Source organism: Gymnogyps californianus, chromosome 16 (genome assembly GCF_018139145.2).
Source record: "Gymnogyps californianus isolate 813 chromosome 16, ASM1813914v2, whole genome shotgun sequence".
NCBI classification, from domain to species: domain Eukaryota; kingdom Metazoa; phylum Chordata; class Aves; order Accipitriformes; family Cathartidae; genus Gymnogyps; species Gymnogyps californianus.
In genome coordinates this window covers 6,838,568-6,864,663 of record NC_059486.1, presented here as the reverse complement: position 1 = coordinate 6,864,663, position 26,096 = coordinate 6,838,568, and the positions used below count along the sequence as shown (strand labels likewise).

The window sequence follows — 26,096 nt, the reverse complement described above, 5'->3', positions numbered from 1 at the left end:
TTGTATTTCTTATCAAGTTGAATTTTTTTTTTCTCTTCCAACAAGGGGGAAAATAAATATCATTTCTAAATCAGTGTCCTTCATTTTATCACAAGTCCACAGCAAGGTGCCCAAGTAATCACTGCAGACTGCTCTATCATGCTTTTAGTTAACCTCTGAAGCTTACTGGGTCAAAATGTAACTGCATTACCTTCACCTTTCAGTCATCTTCACTTTTTCAGTCATCTTTCTCATAACATTCAAAATCAATCCTAATATTAAAGGTTTCTGGTAGAATTATGCCAACTCTTTCCTCCCATGACAAAAGTGAATAATTACTCATAAGTGATTTTACTCTTTGGCAGTTTCTGATCTACTACAGGTTATTGCCCTTCACGCCACAAATTCTTAAGGCACTTTTGTAACCTCCTATACGAGATTTGTTTTCATGTATCTACTCAAATAATTCTAATAGGTTACAAAGGCACAATTTTATTCTTCAGAATTTGAAAAGTAGAATCTGACGGAACCTTCCAAAGCATTACAATTTTAAACTATTTACTATGCACATAATAATGACTTAATAGTTTAAATCCTTAGATCACTCCTAGTATTTTGAAAACAAATAGCTAGTCATGCAAAATGGAGTCTGTTAAATAAATTACTTTCGCCAGAAGCTCAGTCAATTCGTAATCCCAGGTGTGGCAGACCAGACGATTTGTGTTTTGTTAGCACCTACTAAGCAGAACTATGAAAAGCAGCAATTCTAGAACTACACCTTAACATTAGTATTAGAAAAATATTAGCTATTTCACCCAAGGTTCTGTATTGTTTGGCTAAAGATGTCATTTAACTTCATGGTGTTTTGATCAATCTCAGTCATTTGACAAAAAAGATCACTTCTCTCAATCTCTTCTAATACGTATTTTTCTTTCTATACCTTTAGCTGTGAAGCACTGTGACTTCAACTCATCATATATGCCTACTCTACTTTATGCCACTTGAGTTCAAGCTGGTCTTCAGAAAATAGACAACTCTTACATCTTAGTATTTCGTCTACTTCTTGCCTTCCCACTTATCCTCCCCATTTTAGAGGTTTACAGGTTCTCCACCGCCAATATTTCCTTTGATAGCATCTATGCCAAATTTAACATTTGGGCAAACTCTACTGTTATGTTTAAAGGCCCTTTGGCTATCTGCGAAATAAACCCCTCATTCCAAAAGCACCCATTGCTTTTGATAAGATATTATGATATTAAATATCACTATCTTTCTTCTCTCTATATAAGCTTAAAGACAATTCCTGTGGGAATCAATTTCAGGGTAAAATTGTAAGAGCTTGACAACATCTGAGACAACCTAAGGGCTCAGAAAATTAAAAGGAATGGTTGTGGTTCACTCTCCTTTTTGTGCCTGACAACCCTGCCCCTTTCTCACTTTTTTGGTTGGAGCAGTAGCTTTCTTTGTGCCAGTTCAGAGAACTGAAGCAGCTCAAAGTCAAAGCAGTTTACGAACAGGAACAGTAAAGAAGTCTTTACCTGCATATCCCTATTCCCTTCCTGTGTCAGCACTAGCACTCATAGGGTTTTGTGTCAGTCACATCAACTTACCACCTTTAATTTTAATTTTTTATGAAGTAACTTTTCAGCTAAATCAGTTTTCCAACACAGCTAACTCTACAGCAGTGTAAGCACCAGCACAAGACCGGAGAAGGGAATGACATGACCCGAGGCACAGAAGGAAAGGCTGCCCCTTTAGAAGCAGCACAGCCTGAGATCAGCTCAAGTCAGTCATGGAAACCACAGCTTAAGTGTCTAGGCCCGACAGTCATGAAAGCTAAACCTCCACACATGAGCTGATGAAGTGCTGACTTCCTCCTCCTGTGCTTAGGGCTTCTCAAGAAGCAACAGAAAGCCACCAAGACAGTGACAGCAGGTCAGTTACATAACCAATGTTACTCCAGAGCCTGGAGAACAACCACCACCACCACCCTAGCAGCAAAGCAGGCACTATAAATGTGTGCAGGAAACATTTCCCCTTTCCTAGAGAAAAGGGAGAGCACTACCAGAGAGCTGTGAGTGGTAACGGTATTAACAAATCCCCCAGTGTGGTTTACTCTTTTGTCTAATCAGGTTCTAATTTGACTCGTATCCCAAATACTCCTCCTAAAATCAGCTTTTGAAAAAGGAAAAAACACAGGATCCAGACAATTACTGTATTTTTCAGTAATTAGCTTATTTAATTGATTCCAGACAGTATAAATCTTCAGAAGAGATAGTTCACAGTAATTCACTCCAACAGAAAATAAAGAAATAAATCACTGAACAAAATCATTTATGCATACTTAGAAGCAGAGCTTTTCCTAAACCTGTAGAAACATCAGTGCAAAATGAAAACTATCACAAAGCACTAGAGAAAGCAAGCTCATTGCTACTGTCCGCTCTGCCATGGCTAGTTTAGTATTCCACTTGCAAAACAAAACAAAACAAAACCAAACCAACAACCCAAACCACTAGCACCAAGTGTGCATCTCACCACCATCAGAAGTTACTTCCCTTCAGTATCAGCTTACAAGGCATTTTTTGCATGTTTTTTCCATCTTTTTAGAAAGACATGCCAACAGTAAACCCTAGCCCCTCAACATATTAACAGTTTTGTGTTTTGTTCAGGCAGGTTAACAGCATTAAGACATGTTGGCTGCTGTAACTAAAAGGAAGATATTTCACAATCATGAAACACTCAGAAAAATCCACTATAAAAGTCAGCCTGAATGTCATTTGGGGTACTTTGCACCATCCAAATCCCAATAAAATTGGGCAAATTCCGGACTAAAGCAGTTTGGGGAGTATTGATTTGCAGTGCTCAAATGACTTCAAGTTTTACTCAGGACACATCAGCAATATTTGGTGGAGCAAACTGCCTTCCCTCCAAACAAGTGAGAAGTAAGGTACTGCAGTGACAGCTGCTAACTTTAAGAAAAACTGCAAAATGAAGTAATTGCATATTATAAACTGTAAACCTAATTGCAAGTTGCTGGTACTTAAAACATACCCACAACACAGACAAATTACTTTTTACCCTGTAACAAAAACTCTCATTTGCATTCTAATCACTGCAGAGTATTTCAGTATTTTATAAAAATTGTCTTAAAATACAAAAGAAGAACTTCCAAGAGAAGAGATTTTCCCTTAATAGAACTTAGGTTGTTGTGATTTTAGGTACTGCTAAACAAGACAGATAGTAAAAACACATGCACAACTCTGCTAAAAACTGGACTGGCATGAAGATTCTGCCCAAATCTAACAGAACAATATTTCTATTAAAGCCTTTCTACAAGCCACATATATATATATATACACACACACAAATCAGTATTTCATCCACCACTGAGAGGCAACCGGGCCTGGGGAGGCAGACAGCAGCCTTTTGGCAGCCCTTCCTTCAGCCAGTGTGCAGGCAGCCAGGGCACCAGAAGCCTCCCGGGTGGCAGCCGGGGTGCAGTCCCTTCTGCAGGGGACGCGAGGCTGCCTCTGCGCCAGCTTTCACCCAGCGGAAAGGGGTGGAGACAGGAATGCTCTCTGAAACAGAAACCAACCTACTGCACACCGATGAGGTACAAGAAACCTTGTCTTGCCAAAGTATCTACCAATATCTCATCAAATAACCCCATCTGAATTAATGACATTTATTACTACTTGGATCTATTAATCTACCTGGTCAAAGCTGATAACGAAGTAATGTATATTTGGCTTTTACTGTACCTTGCAAAAAGATGAGTTTGAGAATAGCTTCTTTATATGCTCAAAAGTTGTAATAAAGCAAAGGAAAATAAGCTCCCTTCTGAAAAGGAGGTTCATTCACAAGCAAACAACTGTCTTTAATAACTGACCTAGCAATTAATAGAATCTAGGTTTTACACTGATAAATTACTTGAAACTGCGCTTTGCTGCATTTCACATACACTATTAATTTAATTTACCTTGCAACACAGTAAAAGAAAAGTTATATTCTAAAATATGTTTATGGCTCCGTATGCTTCATTTGAGCAATGTGGAAATCAAAATCAAATACAATTGAAATCACTTAATAAAATGTTGTGGAGTTTGGGGTTTTTTTCAGACATTATTTGAAAAGTTCCTAAAATAGCTCACTTTAAGTGCAAGTAAAAGTATTTGCTAGATTACCAGAACAACACCCAACCTCATCCATTAGCAGTGCCTGCTCACAGCGATGAAGGCTAACCATGGACTGGGCTGCATTATTAAGTGCGTAGCCAGCAGGTCAAGGAAAGTGATTACTGTTGTGAGGCCAAATCTGGAATACTGCATCCAGTTTTCCTCTCTCCCAGTACTGGAGCAAGTCCAGCAGAAAACCTTTAGGATGCATAGGGGGCTGAAGGACATGACATACAAGAAAAAAATTGACGAAACTGAGTTTGTACAGGCTAGAAGGGGAAAAAAAAGGGGGAGTAGGGGGTGGAAAGCATCTAATTGCTCTTTTAAGTTACATAAAGGGGGATTAAAGAGAAAACTGATTCAGACTCTTCTCAGAGGTAAAAAGTACAAAGGACAAGAGGCGACGGTTGCAAGTTGCAGCAAGGGAAACTCATGTTTTGAACGGCAAAAGTTTCACTGGGCAATTGGTTTAACACTAGAACCAGAAGCTGCCCAGAGATGTTGTGGAATCTCCATTCCTGGAGATTTTGGAAATATTGAGTGGACAAGTTGAACAACTTGATCTAATTTTGACATCAGCCCTGCTTTGAGTAGGAGGTTGGACTACGTGAACTCAGGAAGTCCCTTCCAACCTACATTATGCTGTGAAATATTCCACAGCAAGATGTCATAAAATACTTTTATTAAACATCAAATTGATCAGTTACTTTCATTTCTAGATCACAGATGAAAGCTATGACAAAGCATCAACATAAAAAGCATTAAAAAAATTACTATGTTGGCGAAGTATTAGTTTTCAACTCAAATTGAGCTGTACACCTACTCAGTTGGTAAGTATATAATACATACTCTTCTGTGGGCTGTAGATCCACACTCCTAAACAAGGAGCTCACTGAACAGAGCCTGGTGTCCTACAAATACACATTTCTGGTCTCAAGAGTACCAATAAATCCATCTGTGAAACTGGGGCATCTGTCATGTCTCTTTGGGGGAGTCTGACTTCTCATATGTGACTTCCTCATGCAGTCTCTTCCTCAGTGGAGCAGCATATAGGATCTCTTCACTCTAACAAAACACGTATTTTTAAGAAACTCGCAGAGACTTTCCATCTTTGAGACTTCTACCACCTGTCAAATTTGATGGAAAGCGGGCAACAGGTTCAAGAATCATATGTAGGGGTACAGGAGATGGACTGATGCAACCATATACAGATACTGTGAACATGTAAGCCTTATTTCATAAGCCATAAATCATGCTTAAAAAAAAAATAACGCAAGTTATCTCTGTTTCCGCAGGCTGGACCACACTATGTTAAGAAAATGTGTATTTATTTATAAAATGCAAGTGTCCCTGAGCTGTACTCTTCAACTGTTAAGCCAGTATCCCATTACTTTGCGCAGACAGGAAAAGTTGCTACCTCTCATCTTCCATAAACCTTAAAGACAGCTCTGATACAAACAGAGAGAGAGTAGCTGCTGTCCTGTCCCTGATGTCTGCTGCACAGCTTGCCGACCACCTGTCGCATCACAGAGGAGAGCAGGAAAAGCAGCTCTAATTGCTCCTTTCGTGTTTCCACGTCAGGCTAAGCAAGTGCTAGAAGTCTGAGTGACTGGAGGGAAATGCTTACCTCGGCCTTCTCCCCAGAGGGAAGAAGCTGATAACTAGCCACCAATTACATTCCCTAATTCTCTACTCTGATCCTTGCACTAAGGAGGACGTATTACGGTTGGCTAACTTGTATCAGCTCCCTGTTCTCCTTATCACACAGACCAGAACATATTAATTACCAGGTATTGACACCCATACACAACCTGCGGTCCCTAAAAGCACATATAAACAGGGACATGAATCTCTATACTTGCTCTATCATTAAAGGGTACTCTCTCCAGATCAATGCAATAGTTAACAGAAAAAAAATTACAGGCTGTTTCTGATCCTTGCCACTAAGCAGTCCACCCCAGATCACCAATCTGACCCTCACAGAGGGATGCAAACGCTACCTTTTTGTGTAATGTTGGACAGTCTTGAAAGAAAATATTATGCAACCATCAATCCCATCAAGTTTTTTATTTTCATCTTTTAATATAAATATCTATGCCTTGCAGATCATTCTATTCCTGATTTTTTTTCTGTTACGAGTCTCTTTATGAATATACTCAGATTTCATTTTAAATTATCCATCCTCTAAAAGTAGGGCTTTTCTGTGAGATAGTAGAAAGGAGCAGAACTTTGAAAAAACTACTGCCAAATGTTTTAAATATCCTTTTCAGTATTACTTGCGTCTATTGACTACCTTAACTTCTAATAACACTCTTCTATAGCACATCAGTAACACAAAGATGTCTTTCTAACAACACAGACAAATTCAGGCCAACAAATGCAAGATTTGAGCTTCAAGATTGTTTTCTTCCAACTGCATTCATCTTTATTATTTATATGCAGTTATTTGCAGCAGTGATAATACTTCACATTCACATAAGCCTGATGACAAAAAGGGCTTCCAAAAAACAGAATCTAAAAGAGAACATCCCTATCACATTCCCATTTACCATTTCTTTCCAAAAAGATTACTTGTTTTATACTGTCAAATTACCATCCTTGCCAAATTACCACTGACCAACTGGATGAAGAACAATTCACACTGGAAATTTAAAGCTCAACATTATCATGTTTTTATCACTGTTTCAGTGTGTTTAAAGTATGATCTCTTAACAGGTTGCGCTTTTTTTGCCCCCCAAAAGAAAAAAACAAAAACACACATTTGGGGAGGAGGAGACAATCTCAAAAACCTTTCACATTTTATTGTGTCTGAAAGGTAGTTCTGAAACTTTCAGACTTGGTCTGAAAATTGGTCCCAGTTGACTCTGAGGTTGATAATCCCCTATCACTGAAAGAAAGGGAAAGTCACATAAAGAACTTCACACATAAAACCCCTCAAAACAACTCCTGAGCAAAAGAGAAGGGGAAGAAAAAAAATACACAACATTTGCATATTTTTGGATAAATTAATTCAGAGTAACAAACATGACTGTATGACTAAATAACTGCTCAAAGAATGTCCTGCAGTCCTGGGAAGTGCTGAGGATTTTGGCTAAAACTTTGTTTGCACTGTGGTCATCCCCTATTTTCACATGCAGAAATACTGAAAACAAAAAAATAGGTTAGAAAGGGACACTGACATGCATATCCACTTATTAACCACTTCACTCCCAGCAACAAAATTTCCTAGTAAGAGGCGAGCCTGTATCAAAGGATGAACATTTTTGGTGGAGTTTAACTGGAGGACATTAAGATGGGGGTTTGCCTGATAACATGCCTTTTCTGCTTACGAAGCTCAGAAAGTGCAACCGCAACACAGCAGTAAATATACTGCTCTGTTAAGTTTATTTTTACTCCAAACCTGATTATGTTAAAAATGACTGCACTAGGGAAAATAGTTAAATGCCTTTAAGGGTTTTCAAATCCAGATGAGAGAACATTCATGTACAGTCTATTCAGTCAACATCTTCCTCTATTTCCTGCGTTGTTATTTTATGTTGTGATCAATATTTCTCAAACATTATTCTCTCTGCTGCAAAATCAAAATGGAAGACTGACCATAACAGCACTATCCTAAGAATACTTCATTTGCCCTTTTATTAATATAATTAAAATAATTTTATTGTTTTCAACTCCCTAATCCAATAATCCAGAAACATAAGAATTAGGAAAAACAAGGAAAAGAGTGAAGGATTTTAAGAGTTAATTCACTTGTTTTCCATATAACAAGCCTTATGGCACAATGCACTTGTAAATAACTAGCATCTCCCAAGTTGTACACATTAGCTGTGGGTCTAAAACAAAACCATCAGAGCCTGCTTTGCTTTCCTTCATTAAAGCGTACAAATTTAAATGGATTTTGCAGTTGCAGGAAACATCTCCATCTGCACACTCATAGCTTGCCCTCTACCCCGCCCCCCAAGGGAGAAGCTTCTGCAGATCCTCACTGCATTAGCAATCAAAGCAAGATAAGAAACATATAGTATTAAACTGCATAACCTATACGTCTGTTGACTGATAAGTAATCTTATTTAATCATAGTAGTTTGTATGTTAGGCACTACAATACATTACAGTTGCTATGGCATTTAACTACAAGTGAATCCAACACTTTCCTTTATCAAGTATACAATATAAACTGAGACTTTGTTCCCTGTCATTTCACACGCAAGGCAGAAGAGCAATAACTAAGAGCACAATATACCAAATTTAGTATTTCACATTAATAATTTCAGAGCAGAAAACACAGGAGCCAAGTGCATATTTCAACTGAACCAGAGATTTGGATTTTTTGTTAGTAATTTTGTATAGCATTCATAGCAGACACAATGTATTAGAACAAGTTTTTAAATAAAAGATAACCTTATATAGTTTTGGAGGGGAAACAGTTTCAGTATAGAACTTAACAACACGCCATTTGGAGGGGCAGAAAGTGGCCCCGTTTCCCCTGTATCTGCTCACTAGCACAGTGATGCCAAAAAAGGGCATCAACTGCCATTGTATTGCTTCTTGTAATCTCTGATCAGTGGCGAAATATTTCAGCTTTAACACGTCGTCTGTTAAACACACTTTTAACACCCTGTTGATATGAACCGGACTATACACAGCATACATCTTGGAAGTACTATTCCCAAGTACCTTCCTAAATCAGACTGCAAGTGTAAACCAGTGCAGTTAGTACTGAGATTATCTGCACCAGTTTACTTGCCCTAGCTCAGATGATAAAGTACACCACAATAAAATACAGCCCGTACCATAAGCTACATTAACAAGTTTTGGACTGGATATATTGCTGTGATTTCCAACACTAAAACAATAACAAGGCTGTTTCTACACTGTAAACAGGATTTCTGATTTACATTTTGAAGGTTCTTCCCACAGCAAAAAAGTGAAGGCCACAACTCAAAACTTTGTATGAGAGGCTCATCTCCCAGCTAAATTCAGGCCTAGATGAAAGCTTCCACCCTGAAATACAAGATGACTTCATCTTAACAGGCTAACACAATTCAATGACTGTATGCAAAAACCTATAGCTATAAAAATCTGTAACATAGAGCTGAAGGCTGTGAAGAGCCTTCACTGAGAAATGCACTAGTTTACAAAAGATTAAGCATCAGAGAGAGAAATGAATGCTGATAAAGCTTTCATGAAGTCATAGCCTGTAAACCTCATTTAGTACCTCTGGTCAAAAAAAACATGCAGAAGAAATGGAAGCAGTGTTGGAAGAAAGCTGACAAAATGATAAAAAAAGTTTTTCATCTGCATCCCTTAAATTATTTCAGAAGGGTTTTTTTTAAACTGTTTTACTAATAGAAGACAGAATATAAAATCCTAAGTAAGGTCACTGAGCATGTCAGATTTATAACCTAGTCACTAGATATACCATCACAGAGCATCATCCCAACTCATTCAGATTGCTAAAAAAACCCATCTCATGCTCTTAATCCGGTTAGTTCACATTTTCAGTATTTTGTAGTTCATTCACCTTGCTCTTTAAGACTGATATTAACTGAAGCAAACACACATGATCGCTTTTTAGTGAGACTTAGTACGAGTCTTCATGATACAAAATAACCAAGAGCTAGAACTGCTGAAGAGAACTTTCACCTGTATACATGCTAATTTAGACACTAATCTGGCAGGCTATGCAGCACAGACAGCACGTCCTAAGAAAAGCCAGGTAGGGGCAGCAACTCATACGCACAGATTCACTTTTTTTATCAACCGTGACCTCAGGGACATGCAGCCAGGTAAGCCTTCGCACGGGCACAAAGAGAAACGCGGAGCAGCTAGCAGGATTTTACGACCTTTTCCCCTTTTTGAACGTCTGCAATCACACTACAGAGACAGAGAAAATAAAGAGCGCAACCAACTCTAGAGGCAGGGACAGAAAATATTCAAGAAAATAAACGCACGACTGAAAGGAAACGAGACGTTCAGCTGCACCCATCGATGGAGGAATGGGGGGGGGGGGGGCGGGGGGGGGAAGGCGGCAGCGAGGGAGAGGAAGGGTGATGCCGGAGGGACAACCTCGGGAACACGAAGGGAAAAGCAGAGCTGAGGAGAGCGAGGCAGAGATGCTTGAGCCCCGGCTTCCCCTCCCCCGAGGGCAAGGCACGGGCCTCTCCCCCCTGCAAGGGCGGGCCGGAGCCCGGGGCCGGGCCCCGGGGAGGCTGCGGCCAGGCAGGGCGGCGGGGAGGAAAGGAGGGAGTTGTTCAGGGCAAGGGCGCTGCCCCAGCTGGGCTCGGCAGCCGGCACTCACCACACCATGCCGTAGGCCCCCTCGCCGATGTAGGAGAGGTTGGTGTAGCGGGGCCCCACGTCGAACACTTGGCCCCGCACCATCTCCGGGCCCCCGGCGTTGGCAGAGCCGCCCGCAGCCCCGGCCCCCGACACCGCCGCCATGTTGTCCGTGCCGGGAACCGCGGTGACTGCGTGCGGGGGGGCGGAGGCGGGGGGAGGAGGAAGGAGGGGAACGAGAAGAAGGATGCGGGAGGGAGGAAAAGAGGCGTCGCCCGCTCCGCCGCGCTCCGGAGCACCGGCCGCTGCCGCCGGCTCCGAGGCCCCGTCAGCGCCGTCACCGCCGCGGCCGCTGTGAGGAGACGCTGCCGGCCGCGCGCGCGCGCATCGACCCGGGCCGGGGGGAGGGGAGGAGGGGGTGGGGGCTCGCGCGGAGGGAGCGGCGGCGGGGCGGGACCGGGCGGGGCGGGCGGGGCGGGGTCAGGGGCGGGGCCGGGGACTGCGGTAACCGCAGCCGCTGGGGAGGGGGCGCGGCGGGTGGGTCACGTGGTGGGCGTGCCGGCTCTGCGGGCGCGCGGCCGCACGGCGCCATTAGAGGCGTCAGGTGACGGCGGGCCGGAGGCAGGAAATGGAGCCCGCGCGGCGGCAGGGCCGGGCCCGGCCCGGCGTCCCGCTCCCGCGTCCAGGCCTCCGCCTCCCGCTCGCTGCGGCCCCCGCGGTCGCCGCCCCGCCGCTGGGAGCCCGCAGGAAGGGCCCTGCTGCCGCGGCCTGCCGGCACCGGGCGGGGAGGCATGGCTGCGTGGTGCTGAGCGAGGCTCGGGCTTCTGGCCGACGGGCGCCAGCCCGAAGGAAGCCTTGAGAGCGGGGCTGGCAGGCCTGGTGTCCCGCAGGCCCTTGCATCCTGCCTCTGGTCTGTGTCGGTGCCTGCTACAGCACGCGTTAACTACGTCCTGCAGGCTGTACGTGGAGCTGTGCTCGGTGCAGAGCACAGGATGACCGGCAGTGAGTCAGCTGCAGGAAAAGAAAGGGCTTCTCTTGTGTTTGAGGCGCTGGTGTGAGACCCAGAAGGGCTGTGCGCTATTCTTGGCTACGCTACAACCTTCTGATGTCATGCAGCACAAGGTTATTATGCGCAAAAGCTGAATTACTGTAATAAGGGCAAGTTTATTTCTGACGTTTCCTAACTTCAGTGCATAGTTCTGCAACCTCTATTTAGCATATTGTTTTTATATAGAATTACATTTTCCTGTTAGTTGTTTCCCATATAAATGTAAATAAACTCAAGGCTTTGAATGGGAGGTGAAAATGTAGTTGACAATAGTTTGTATCGTGCCACAGTTGCTGCTTGCAACAGTGTCTGTCTTTTCTGTTTTCCTGCAAGGCTCAGTTTTCCTAAAACGGCTTTTGCTTGATCTGGAAGTTTGCAAAAGTTATGCACATGGATCTTAACTCCACTTCTGAATATTTTTCTGCAGTTCTCTGATGATCTTGCCAAAAAGTGTTAACCCCTGATCTGAAATCCTGCTGCTACTTGCTTTAACTACTATTGCCACAGCTGCTTGAGGTGTGCTGTATCTTCTGCTCCTTTGAAAATTCATTCAAATACATACGTTTATACATCTTAGTACGCCTGTGTTTCCATGTTTATACCCATCCCAGTCTGTCAGAAGACCCCAGTGTGGAATCGTCCGATTACCCCTTGACTATCAAGCTTTTTTTTTTATAAGTAGTTACTGATTTTGCATTCCTGTGTAACACTGCTCAGCCAGAAGCTGTTACATGACAATCCAGCTGCTCTCAGATTCTCACTGGTTGTACTTTGCCCTCTTCTTTCTTTCAACATTTCTTTCTCAGCTCTGCTCTCTCTTTCTATTGCAATTTTTACTCTTGACATCTCTACTGGCAATCCTGCTGCTTCATGTCTGTCTTTGCCTTGAAGGTGTCCCTGCCAATGTACTCTCTGTCTTCCTTCTCCCAACTGCCAGAAGGTCATTTCTGGCATCCCACCTTCTTCTGTCACTACTCGCTGCAAGTCAGCTTCCTTTGCCATCGACCAAACAATTGCAATTTTCCATAGCTGCTTCCAAATGCTGTACAATCTCCTGATTACAACTTACTAACATCCCCCAAAGCATCGGGCTTGCTGTCTGACCCAAAGTCAAGAGGGAAGAGTTACTGGTTTCAGTTGCGCAGCCGGTTAGCCAAACTGCAGCCCAAGGACCCTCCTTTGAGGCAGACCTACCCCGCAGGGTCTGGGCTTCAGATGCAGCCCCAGCCTAGTTTGATGGAGTGAAAGCTGTCATGGATGACCAACATAATCTAATAAACTCCTCTCTGTATTTAACAGACATTCAACTGTACAGCTTGGTTTTTCATGTATTTGAGTGGGATAATGCTTCTGATGTATTTATTTTTACTTGTATATAATGCTTTCCTTTCCATGATGTGTTCTTCTGTACTTTAGAAACAGCATTATTTTTCTCAGAAATTTTATACAGCAGTAAACGTGAATAAATGTTTAAATCTTCTGAAACCAAGTAAAATATTATTTAAAAGGTTCTCTTAACTCTAAAAATTAAATTATGCTTACGGTGCTGATTACATACATAAATAAATCTGTCATTAGCAAATGCAAAACAAATGATTATAGAGAATCTAGCTTAAACACAACCTGTCATAGCAAATTTAATTAAAAACTGGCATGTATCTAGATTATTTTCTACCTTCACCAGGATGTGTCTGATCAAAAAGGAAACCAACCAGGCAGACCAGGAAATTGTGGAAAGACTGTCAGCTCCTTTGAGTGCTGTGTTCAAATATATGTCTAATCTAATTAAACCCAAATAAGCAGTGAAAAGGCTATAGCATGCTTTCTCAACAATTTCTTCTGTGACAGAACTTAGTGTATGTATTTCAGTGAAGCACTACAGTTACTGAGATAGGCAGACCAGACAGAAGTGTTATCAATTGCTTTTCAGCCTATTTAAATACACGGCCATTACCTGCGCTTAATGTTGGGTCTTTTGCCTTAACAAGGTGACATTAAAGCCTCAATTGTGGAAAGAATGTAAATGGATTTTAAGAAAGTTATGAGTTCCATGATCAAAATAAAGGGTTATCTTGGGGGAGACGAGGTGATACTTACTAAAAAATGATAGCAGATAATGAAAAGCAGGAGGAAAAAAACCCCTTTTATTTCAAACAGAAATAAAAGCACTGCTAAGAAGAGTTTGTCCAAACAGAAATGCTGTATCTTCAGTTTGAAAGCTATATTAAGAAACAGCTAAGCCATACAATCGGTCAGTTTAAATATGCCATGGTTTGGACTATCTCCATCCTCATATCAAGTTCAGGAGTCACATGGATGAGTTCATCCTACAATCAGGGTTTAGAAAGTGTCTGTACTGTTATACATATCTACTTTAACTGTTAACTTCGTGTTCTGTAAACAGGTCTCTTGAAAAGTAAATGTCATACTACGAAGGGCCCTACGAGTCCTGGAAACACCATTATCAGGTGTAGGCAAAGGACAAACACTATGTAGCTGCCCTACAGTGCCATTCTTTATTGGGGGTGGGAGCGATTTAAAATTGTTATGCTAATTTAAAACTAAAGCTACATCTCCCAAAGTCATCATCATCATTATATTAGTTGTATGATTTGTGTGGGGACATTGAAGACACAGCTTTCTTGGTAGCTGCTGTAGGAGTATGGCATTTGCTTTCAGAGTACCTCAGCATGACCCTGAACCTCCCCATCATCCCAACAAAATGCAGGCATTACGTATATAAAAACAATTTTCCCAGCATTATTTAAAGAGACCTCAAGCCTCTGTGCGGGGGTGACGAGAGAGAGAAATAAGACATGTAAGATGTTTTATAAAGATATATTTTAACTTCTAAGGCACTCAGGAACCATGGTGATGAATGTGACACAAACTAAAATTGCTTAGATATGAGCTCTGATCCACAGGGAACTATCCTAAGATTCATAAAGAGCATCAGATGCTAATAACTTCTAGTCAGTACCTACCTGGGCTTGACTGAACTGGTGACATACAGTTGAAATCCCTTGAGACTGATTTTCATTTAAATGTCAACCACCGCTTTGACAAATGTAAAGTGACCTCAACGAAAATGAGGATCTTGCTGTAATCTTACGCCGTTGGGAAGTTAAAAACAGTCTCCTACCCAAATTGCTGGGCAACTGATGCCAAAACAAATTTACTTTTTCCCCCCCAGTATTTCCTTTTTTCCCCATTCAGCATTCTGACTGACTTTGCAGGAAGCTTATGGCAGCTTATACACCATGGAGTTAAAACTAGTAAACAGATTGCTATGTTTGTTTTGTGCATGCCAAGGGGAGCACAAAAGATTATTAATTGCAGAACTATACTGTCAGTAACAACCTTGATCTTGCACTGGGTATCATTCTGTCACTGACAGAATCTGTCACTGTTGTAGGAGATGTCTTGTATTATCTATCATGTTCTTGTTAGATTTGCTGTTCACAAATATGAACACAGTTGCAATTTTTATGTTCCTTAGTTTTGTACAAGTAGTTTACAATTATACTCTAAATATTTTAAAAGGGATCCATTTTACAGCAACCTTAAAAGCTTATTATATAATTGTAACAATTTTAATTAATATACTGACATTTTGTTGCTGTCTATATAAAATTAAGTTGCTTTTATTTTTCAGCTGCAGTAGCAGCAGTATCCAGGCACTGTCCTGCACTTCAGTAATGGAAATTTCCCAGCCTCAAAGCACACACTGTCTCAGTCAGCTGCAATAAAACTCTGAGTGATTTCAATATTGTTGTGTGCTTTACTTGTCCTCAGTTATCTGGAGCTTGTATCTTTTGAAAACCAGCTACTCCTCATGAGCTTGCTTCATCTTGCCCGGACTTAAAATTCAGTAAACAAGCTGTGGGTGATAAGAGAATTGAACCACCAGATAAAAAGTTATTTTACAGGACTGACAAAACGAAACATACATATAGTCAATATTTATACAGAATGTTACAGTGACTTGTGAAGATGCCACTGAAGTCCCCGTATATGACCATTGTTTTCTTGTGCCGAAGCTTTATGCACTGGAAGGCTATTAAGTTTTCACAGAAAGATTTAGCTAGTGCATAATATCAGTCTCCTGATCCCTGTATTTCTGATATCATTGATTGCTAGGAAAATACAAGAAAATACAAAAAAGGAGATAATCTTATTACAAAACCTCAGAAGTCTAACAATTTACAAATACTAAAATATGCAGTCTGTTTCCCCCACTTGTTGTCCGTTCAGCTGTAGACAGGACAAGTGATGCCTCCAACAGAGGCAGAAGTCAAAGAACGTAGGAACAGGATTATTAGGGTTTTATATTGTCCAGATATTGCAGTAACTCCATTTTTAATACTTCTTACTCGTAGCTAAGTATTTAGGGAGCATTTGTGATGAAGGGGTTGGGTGATGTGAGGGCAGAGGAGAAAGGATGAGGAAGGAAAGAATAAAAGAGAATATGGGGGGGAAGAACGTAAAATAAAAGTAAAATGAACAGGTAGTGGGAATGAGCTATGGGACTAGAAGGGTTATAGTTGGAGGGGTGATATCCAGACCCCGCTGCATCTGGCTTTGTGCAAGTGAAGCACTTGGCAGACACACAAGTCCCTTCATGGGGAACCAGTTTGGGGAATGATGCCAGACCTTCTAAAAAGAGCTTACCAGGACTTGCTTGCACTGATGTTGTCAGCTGGGGTGATGTTCATCACAAATACACATGTAGCTAATGATTTTGTGATGGCACAGGTATACTTCCTAGTTGTCTGCTGTTACTATATTTAGTCTAACTGATGGGCAGTGGCTGAACAGAAACAAGTGATAGGGAACAGTACACTAATGGGATTCTGAGATTTTCATGTAAAAGTCACCAGGGTTCAAAATTCAGCCAACACTGATGCAACATCATATGACAAGTGCGTTGCAGCCTTTATGAGCGAGTTGGAGGCCGTAGCACAGTTATTGTGAATATAAGGTTCCACATGTGAACTGTCATACTTAGCTTCCCTGTTGCTAGTCTTGGCACATAACAAGGAAACAGGACTGCCTCTTCTCTTTTACTGGCCAGATCCTGGCCTTGCTGACACTGAACTGCAGAAGAGGCACCTCCAGACTTAGGGCTGAGACACACTTCAAGCACCTGCAGGGAAATGCGCACCTTTGCTCTCTAAGCTGCACCTGTGCTGCGGGAGGGAGGGAAGGTGTCAGTTTCTTCTCCTTGCACTTTGTTCAATCCACTGACCTGAGAGCCCAAAGAGTCTGTACTGCATATTTTTTAATAGATGTTATATAAATTACAGACATCCGTTTCTACGGTCTGAAATTGATGAATCATCATTCATTTTTAAAACAACCATTTCTTTTGCAATTCTGCATCTCTATAGCAGATAAGAGCTGCGCAGACAAGAGAGATTTCCTGAAGGAAGTGGTGTCACAGTATTTTGAAAAAAAGAGCCAAGCTGTTGGAATCTGTGTTGCGTTACAGGGGTAATGCAATACCTCTGAGCGCTTCCTGTTTATCATGAGAGATACAGTTTTCACCACATCATAAAACTTTCAAGCATCTGTTAATAAACACTCCTAGAGAAAAAATAATATCCAAATATACAACCCCCTGTGGCATCTGTCATTATAAACAAAAGAAGGTTTTCGTTATATATATCAGGGGACTATTTGTGTGAGGGAAGCAGATTTTGAGGGCCCCATACACCTCCTGCTGAAGTCCGTGTTGCATCTCTCATTAGGTCATTGGACCCCTGGCATATGATTTTTCTTATATGTAAACAGCAAGATGTTTGAATGAGCAAATGTAATTTTTACTATCAGCATTTGTCATTTTTTTAAACAATGTGGGTATAGAGAGAACGAACATCTGCAGAATTACAGCACAGAGCCTTATATGAAAATGGCAAAAGTAAGATCTGCTTCTAACAACAATAATCTGCAAGTGCTGAGGTACCTAATCAAATATACAAATTGTGCAGATGTTCAGAGCAGTGCTGTCTCGCTGTGTGGCCTTTCACTTGACAGCTTTGTCGTCTCAATTAATTCTTCTGGGTAAATTAACCCAGCCTGAAAAGGTAGAGCTGGGGAGCAGAAGGGTGCAGATTTTTCAACACCAGCAACCTTGATAGTGCAATTTGCACCCCCAGCAGATAAGATCTTTGGCAAGGAAATGCAAATTATTGAGACTGATTCAGGATGTTCTTGTGATCATGGCTAGGACTTGGTCTGCAGCTGACAGGCACACAGGGTGGGGGTCAGGGAGGAAATTCAAGGTTTCTGCCAATTCTATAGGGAATAAGCATTTTGATTGGTAACTATACAACAACAATGCAAAGACAGGCCTTGTGTCTCATACAGCTTCACCATTGAAGGAGGCTTGTTAAGTTTAGAGCAAACTATAAGGCTTATCTGTTTGTTCAGGCTTTATAGGACAAATGGGAACATCTGAACTGCAGTTTCATGTGGTAATCCTGCTGCACGGAAATTCAAGATGGGTACCGTCTGTATACAATTCTTACTTCTTTAAATGGCTATAACATTTTAAACTCTACCACGTAGACTGTTATCAGTTAGACCAGGGGAAAGATTGAACCTCAGAAAGATGTTTCCTCCAGCCACCAGCACTAGATCTAGCTAAATTGAATTAATAATTAAGACATTTGTAGCTTTTGGGATTTTGAAAGTTTTAACAATGGGAAAATTATCTGGCTCACATTACCGTTGTCTTACCTGACATATGGTGGTTATTACTCCAGATATGCAGAGCCTAATGGTAAGAGATGTCTTTTATAAGTGCAATACATCCATTGTAATCAAGCACTACATTTATCTTACTGCATTACTGAGTCTCTGGGTTTTGTACAAGTGACACAAAATTGTTATGAGGATCTATCAGCGTCCTGCATCTCAACCAAATTTTCAATATGATGTCTTGTTTCCCACTGATGTTAACAGAGCCAAACTGAATCCCTGGCCTAGAAATCCTGAAAGAAAGACCAACAGCAATGAAAAGTATTTTTTACTATTACAATAAAGGCTGCTTTAAAAAAAAAAAAAAAAGGCAAGAGAGAGAACACCGCCTTTTTTGAAGGATGTTGCTGTAGGATGATGCTCTGCATCCAATTTTACAGGTACCATTACTGGTGGTAGGGCAGGATTAAATACTTATGCTCTGCCAAACAGTACGTGTGGGAGAGCAGACAGCAGATGTCCAGCCACTTAGGCCTATGCCTTTGTCGCGGTTTAACCCCAGTCAGCAGCCAAGCACCATGCAGCTGCTCCCTCACTCCCCCCTGGCTCCCAGTGGGATGGGGAGGAGAATCAGGAAAGAAGGTAGAATTCGTGGGTTGAGATAAGAACAGTTTAATAACTAAAGTAAATTATAATACTAACAATAATAATAATGAAATAATAATAATAATAATAATAGTAATGAAAAGGAATATAACAAAAAAAGGGGGGGGGGGGGGGGAGAAAAAAAAAAAACCAAACCAAAACAGTGATGCACAATGCAATTGCTCACCACCTGCTGACCGATGCCAGAGCCGCAATCCGCCCCTCCCAGCTAACTCCCCCCTGTTTATATACTAAGCATGACATTCCATGGTATGGAATATCCCTTTGGCTAGTTCGGGTCAGCTGTCCTGGCTATGCTCCCTCCCAGCTTCTTGCACACCTGCTTGCTGGCAGAGCATGGGAAACTGAAAAATCCTTGACTTAAGATAAGCGCTACTTAGCAACAACTAAAACATCAGCGTGTTATCAACATTATTCTCACACTAAATCCAAAACACAGCAGTGTACCAGCTACTAAGAAGAGAGTTAACTCTGTCCCAGCTGAAACCAGGATAGCCTTGCACACCAGACTATGGTATGGAAATGCGTGTGGATATTTAATTGTTATTCAGCTACAAGTTGCCTGGATTTATGAGTCTGGGAAGCGCATATGGTGCAGTGAGAAATGAGTGTTTATTAGCACAGTAGCTGTGTTGGCCTTTCCTGCAGAGAGGCAAAGTACCCCCGTCTACAGAAAAAGGATTAAAAGGGGGCAGCGTCCCATTTACCTTTGTGAAGTGCAGCTGGATAAATGCCAATATATGGATACATTTCCATCATGAACTCTGAACAGCTTTTACTGCTGCTTGTCACAGAGAATAAAAATGCAGCAGCTGTCCTCTTATCAAATCCCAATTTGGGGAAATGTATACCTAAATAAGGGACATAAACAGGACTCCTCCTTCAGGGACAGCTACATGGATACACAAGAATAAACCCTTTAAGAGCTAGATTAGGAAGATGGGACCATTGCCCTATATTCAAGCATTTTTCCAGTGCTTGTTGCAGCAGTCTTCTGTGGTTGCTCTGAACATGTCCTCTTTCTTCCTTGGTTCCTCATCCACTACTCTTACCCATGACAACATCCTCCTGGGCTCCTGCAGTCCCGTTCACTCCTTCCTCTCCTGTGTGGGCTGGCGCTGCTGGATGACCTCCCTTCACCTATCCAGTCAGCCTCCCTGATCAGGCCGTGTTCATCGTGCCCTTTTGAGGGAAGCACCGCCTAGGAGGTGAAGTAGGAGGTTAGGCATAGAATAGCAGCAAGGCATCCCCCAGCACACCCCAAATCTGCAGCAAAAATCTGACATCCATACTTCTCCCACTCATTGCAGTTCCAGTCTCCATTCTCACAGTGTCCAACTCTCCTCCTTTCCTGGGCTGGTATATTTTTTACTGAATTCATTTTCTTACAGTTTATTGAGCTGCATGAGCTCATCAAAGGGCCAGACAACCACCAGACCTGTACAAAGAAAGCAGCAGGGCTGGGAGCCCAAGTGTCCTTTTTGATACCAGCAGTCCATTAGATTTGGCTCAGCTGCCATGTGATATCACTCCCTAAGACTAGTTTCATCTGTGAAACAGGGAGGTTTGACTACACTGCTGAGAAGCCTTCAGACACTTCTTCTGCCTTTGCCATCCTTTGCTGCACTTTTCTCTGTTCTTGAAAAATGCAGGAAAACATAATCATGAGGGCAGTTTTATAGTGACTTCCTTACCACCTCCTTTCTGCTTGTCCTCTTCCTTTCCTGTTTCTGCCATTTACCCTTCCCAAAATCTTTCTGCTGTAATTCTCCATGCTCTTGGTGATCTTGTCCTACCATCTCACAAGCAGCTGTTGACCTCTAGAAATGCACTCCTGATCCAGGATCTTTTTCCTTGCAAACACACTGCCCGAGCAAGACAGACAAACACAGGCCTCCTTTCCCAGGACAAGCGTTCAAAAAAAAAAAAAAAAAAAAGTATTACACAATCCACAAGACATGCGCATTACTCACCAAAACAATCATGAGTATCCTATTTCTGCAGCCCTGCCTCTCAGTGCTTGTTTCTTTCCAGTATCGTACCAATGTACTGAAGCCAGGACCCAATAACAACTGCGCATGTATAAACCTAAAGCCTGCAATGGAGGGGACTTTTTTTGTACAGCTATAGTAATGATCAGAGGCAGTCCTACTGTGAAGGACAGAAGTATCTTGCTGTGTTTGTTTGGTGATGTGGTCTGATCATTTATACTGTTGAATTAATAAAAATAACAAGATAGAAGCTTTCCAAATGGAATTCATTGCTAACAGTAATTCATTGCTCTATTCTTATTCCTATTCCACATACATTAGGAAGTGTGCATTATCTGGTAAATCAAGACATAAGAAACACATACATGCCTTTATATTGTAAGAAAAAAAAAAAAAAAACAACCACCTTTCCAGAAATCCTGTAGAAACATTCACATCCTCTATTTCTGTCTTTTATAAAAGGCAGGCTGTGTCTTCTTATCATCAAGGAAAAAGTAAACAAATGTAATTTAATCAGTTCTGTCTTTCCTTGATTTGCATCAGCAAGAATAAAAGACAAAGGCAGAATGGAAAACAGCAGCTTTGTGCTAAAAGTTTGAATGCACAAAATACTGCTTTCTCCAGCTGTCAAACATTAAAAAATGCTATGCATACCAGTAATAATAAAAGTGTCAAACAATTGATCCCAATGGGAATCACAATGCTTCATTAAAAGCTCTAAAGCAGAGTAGAAAAGCTTCCAGCCATTTGTTAAACAGAACTAAATGCTAAGATACTTTCAAAAAGTGTCAGAAGATGCTTTCATCTAGTCTAGTCAGTCAGATAAGTATCTCCTTGCTTGTTTCAGCCCCGTCTTGAAGCTCACACCGATTCAGCAGTAACAGCTGTATGTGCCATTTGCTTTCCTGAGACTGGGGCATCTCTCAGTAAAACAGCAAAGGTTAATGTCCTTTCCACTGATAAGGCCTTCATTCCATGTGGTGCAGGGATATAATCAGTAATTTTGTATTTACATATGTAATTATGTATTATTTGGAGAACCTAACCTATTTGTTCAGCTGACAAGCAATGTTGTGATAAGGAATTTCAGCAGACAGGATATTTATAGACCCTTTATCTCTACGTACAATCAGAACTAAAATGTCAAACAATACCCCGAATAAAGGGTTGTTTCAGTTCAACTTTTCTCCATTGTTGCTTTTCCCTTTTTATTTTTTTTTCCTCACTCTGTCTGGTTACTGCCTAAAACTTGGCAGTGAGAGGAAAAAGGGAATGTGACTCACACTGACAACTTCACTTGCTGTAAGAGACCTCAGTAATTGCTCTAACCCACTTACAGGAAAGCTACCCCTCCTCGTTCTCTCTTCCTCCACCCTTAGATAGACACAGAGGCCATATTTGTAACAGGAGCAGCCTGGCTGATCTCAGAGGTCATGCTATCACTTATGAAGTAACCAGGCCTCTTTCTTTTCACTTTTCTTCTGCTGGATTCAAGTTAACCCCTCACAAGAACTTAAAGCAGCTTCAGTTTAAGGGGCAGCTTCCTGCCACGGATTTCTCATGAACCTAATAACCAGGGTTTCTAAAGGACTCATGGCTCAAACGCAGCAGGATTGAAGTGGCTGCTCCCACGACACACACCAACTTGGCAGCCAGCACCACAGCTCCAGGATAAAGCTACTGAGGAGTCAAACAATTGTCATCTTTTCCTTTTCTTATGGGATGGGGGCAGGGGACGGTAAATAGGAACAGAAGAATCAGCACAGATGCCTGTGCAGCACTCTACCAAAATATATTTTCATTTTTAATTACATAATCAACATAACGAGAGTGGCATTCGTAGTGAGGTGGCGGAACAGATGGCAAAGACTTAGTTTTCAGCAAGAGGTTAATTAACAACAACTCTGGTTTCTGCTAGAAAAGGGGGTTTGTTCTGCTCTAGCAGGGTTAAGACAGGTGCTTACTACATAGGACAAAACTCAGTTTCCAAACACAGAATTGTGATCTTCATATTTTTTCCCCCCTACATACATCCCTGTTGAAATTTCCAGGATACTCTCTAAAACACAGCAGCATCCTACATGCAAAGCCTTATTAAAAACCAATACAAGTTTGGGTCCTAGCAGTAGCTTGGGATTCTCCTTGCAAACACTTTTGAATGCTCTGTGGACATATAAATACAAAGAGGAAAGGGAAGAAGAGTTAATATGATTAAGTGAGAGAGCTTTGTGCAACTTAAACTGCAGGTGAGGCTTGTGTAATATACAGGAGCTTCACAGAGATATGGTTAAAGTTAAAGCTTTCTTAGATGCTCTACATGAAGTTCTCTCTTCTCTTTCCTCTGTTCCACAAACTTGGACTTAACATCTTCAGCACACTGATGCAGCTGAGTTGGAAAGAGCTATCCCAAGGGGGACTGAAGCAGAAAGTAGCTATGAAAGATATTTATTAAAACCACAAGCAGAGAATACATCACCCAGACACAATGAATAGGGAAATAGCACATGCAGCCGAAAAGTCTAGCCTCTATTTTTCATCTGATAAGCTGGCTGGACAGCCAAGCACACTGAATAGCCCACAAACATCCAGCTCTTCCCTCCCTGTGCTGCCAGGTGACGTGAGATTTCTTTTTCCTGCTTTGCATTCACCATCAGAGGCTCTCCAGAGTCACACGCCCAAGTCCTGCAGAGGCCTGTGGGCCACATTCCTCCGGGGATTATATCCATCCCCAGCAGGAGAGAGGGAAGAGAGATGCAGGCCAAAAGGGATGGGCAAGCACTGGGGAGGGAGGAGCTGGGGGGAGGTGGGGGAAAGAGCTAGCTGTGGAGGACATCAAGATGAAACTAGGCAGGAGCTGGAGGACAGTACTGCAGGAAAGGGAGAGGGAAGCAGTCATATACTATAACAATATTATATAAAATAGGGCAACAGGGCATCTAGATTCATCCACTGTGGAGCTTGGAAATGAACCCATTATTCCCACATCTCAACACTCATCCCTGTCCTGCCAGCAAATATCTAACAGCTGACAAGAAACGTCTCTGCTTATTCTAGTGACACGCACATCTAGAAAGGATGCTTTTCCATAACTCCCACTTACTCCATGCAGGCAGTAGATGGTTGTGGGTCTGTGCTGTAAGCTGAAAATCATGCCCATACCCGTTACCCAGGGGGAATGAATGATATGATTGCAGATTATTTTTTATTTTCTTTCAATGTGTGTGTTAAAAACATAGTTGGGATCAGTTAAAAAAATACATTACAAGAATATTGCAGTTATGAAGTCCAACACTAAAAAATGAGTATAGGCCTGAACTAAGAATGTCTGTTCCACCTTTCAGTAGCTACTTTAATTCAAAATATCAGGTCAGGCTCCCATGCTGTATTGCTCTCAGCCATAAGAAAGTGCATCCTGACATCGTTAAAATGAGCATAACTAACCTGCAGGATTGTACATGATTTGGGCCTCCATCAGTTCATGTGTTAAACTAGAAACAGGCTACAGAGAGGAACTCAGTATCTTGCATACATCAGATGGCAGAGATTCTTTTTAGGATGATTTTCAGGAGAAGTGCCAGATATCACCAAAACTGTGCTTAGGAGGTCCATAGTAGAGGAAAGAAAAGAACACAAAAAAATTATATTCTGCTTAGCCTGTCCTCCTTTCGCAGGGGTTAGGAGGAGATGTGAGAATGAACATAACTGCATTTGTACTTACAGCTACTTTTTTGGGAGGAGAGAAGGGTGACTAAAAACCCTTTGCAGATATTACCTTTAAAAAATAAAATCAACATAACAAGACGTTAACTCTTCAAGCAAAATCAAAAAGAAAAGCGACCAACAGATGCACAGACAAGCACTGACTTCAATGGAGCTGCGAGGCTGAATTTGGCTTGAATTCTGTGAAGTACTTTCAAAGCAGGAGCATACTGCATACAAATGAGCGTTAAGTAATTCGCATCATTAAGAGAGCTCTGAGCAGCTCATCAGAACTTTGAAAAAAGCTAAAGCAAACGTACATTGTTTGAATACCATTAAGGACAGTCATTAACTAGCATTAAGACATCTACAGTATCGACACTCAGTGCTGTAATAAGAGACCCATCCTCCTTTCCAGGTTATTTTCTTTATTGATCTGTAGAATTTCTTATACACAAGCTTTAGAGTTCCATAGAGCTCAGCAATTCATGTAGGAATACCCATTAAAGAACTATACAATTCTTTTTCATATCACATCTTTTAATTTTGGTTTTATACAAACGTAGTCCTGTTTGTTTGGTGTAGATACCATAGACAATTTAAACACCAATGTATATCAAAGAAACAAAGACACAAATAGGTAAATGGATTTATCCAGGGTGACACAGAAGGATGCAGCGTAACAGAAATAGACTAAAGGGTCTGGATTCCCAGTTTCCTGGTTTAACCATTTCACTCGATCAGCTCTAAGCAGAGCTGCTGTAGGACTAGGATAAACTATGGACTCATACCATAGCTCAAATGCTTGAAAGCATGTTTCAGAAGTAGCAGGGACAGTACAGAACAGGTCAGGTGAAGAACGCAAGTTGTGCAAAGAACCAAAGGTTCAATATAGTTTAATATGGTTGAAGGTATTCAAGTGCCAGAGCTGCAGGAGCTGACGAGTGATGGAATACTGAGAGCTAAATATGCGCAGCAAAGTGCATAGGGGGAGGCAGGGGCAGGCAACAGCCTACATGCAGTTGAAGGGGAGCCGGAAGGAATCTTTAATGAAGGCAGAAATCTTTCTGGGTGACTCAGAATATTGGTATTCACAAAGAGAATTGAGAACAGGCAAAAATAAATAAAGCTGAAAGCAAAACCCAAAGGCCAAATCCCTCTCAATAGCCAGAACACTGATATAATCTGAGCAACCAAACAACAGGTCCTTGTGAAAACCTCTCTCCGGCTACTTCCTGCACACCAGCCTCTCTCCACGGCTGGCGAGGGCTGCAAGCAGCTCCCACTGCCCAAGCCAGGGAGCTTTGCAGGCTGCTGTTGTACTGACACCATTTTTCTTGCAAAACACAGCCCCGGTGGTCTTCCCTCCACACCCCCAGCCCTTGGCTTCCCTGTGACATCTCAACTAGCGCATTGTGTAACTTCACAAACTTCCCCTGAGCAGCTCAGCTCGGCTTTCATTAGCTGCCAGCTTTTGTACATGTCACAGGCACACACATCGGTCACTGACAGATTCAAAGTCACAGTAGTTTTATTTATGAGTGGATTTACGCTAACC

General features: G+C 41.7%; 1 protein-coding gene across 1 annotated transcript in view; it reads right to left on the bottom strand.

Annotated features, from left to right (window-relative positions):
• The window catches only part of MAPK1 (mitogen-activated protein kinase 1), a 38,853-nt gene extending 28,119 nt beyond the window's left edge, over window positions 1-10,734 (bottom strand). The window contains exon 1 of the mRNA XM_050906428.1: window positions 10,455-10,734. Coding sequence (XP_050762385.1) covers window positions 10,455-10,597 — 143 coding nt within the window. The 5' untranslated portion in view covers window positions 10,598-10,734. The remainder of the gene's footprint in view (window positions 1-10,454) is intronic.
• Between the last annotated feature and the right edge of the window lie 15,362 nt (window positions 10,735-26,096).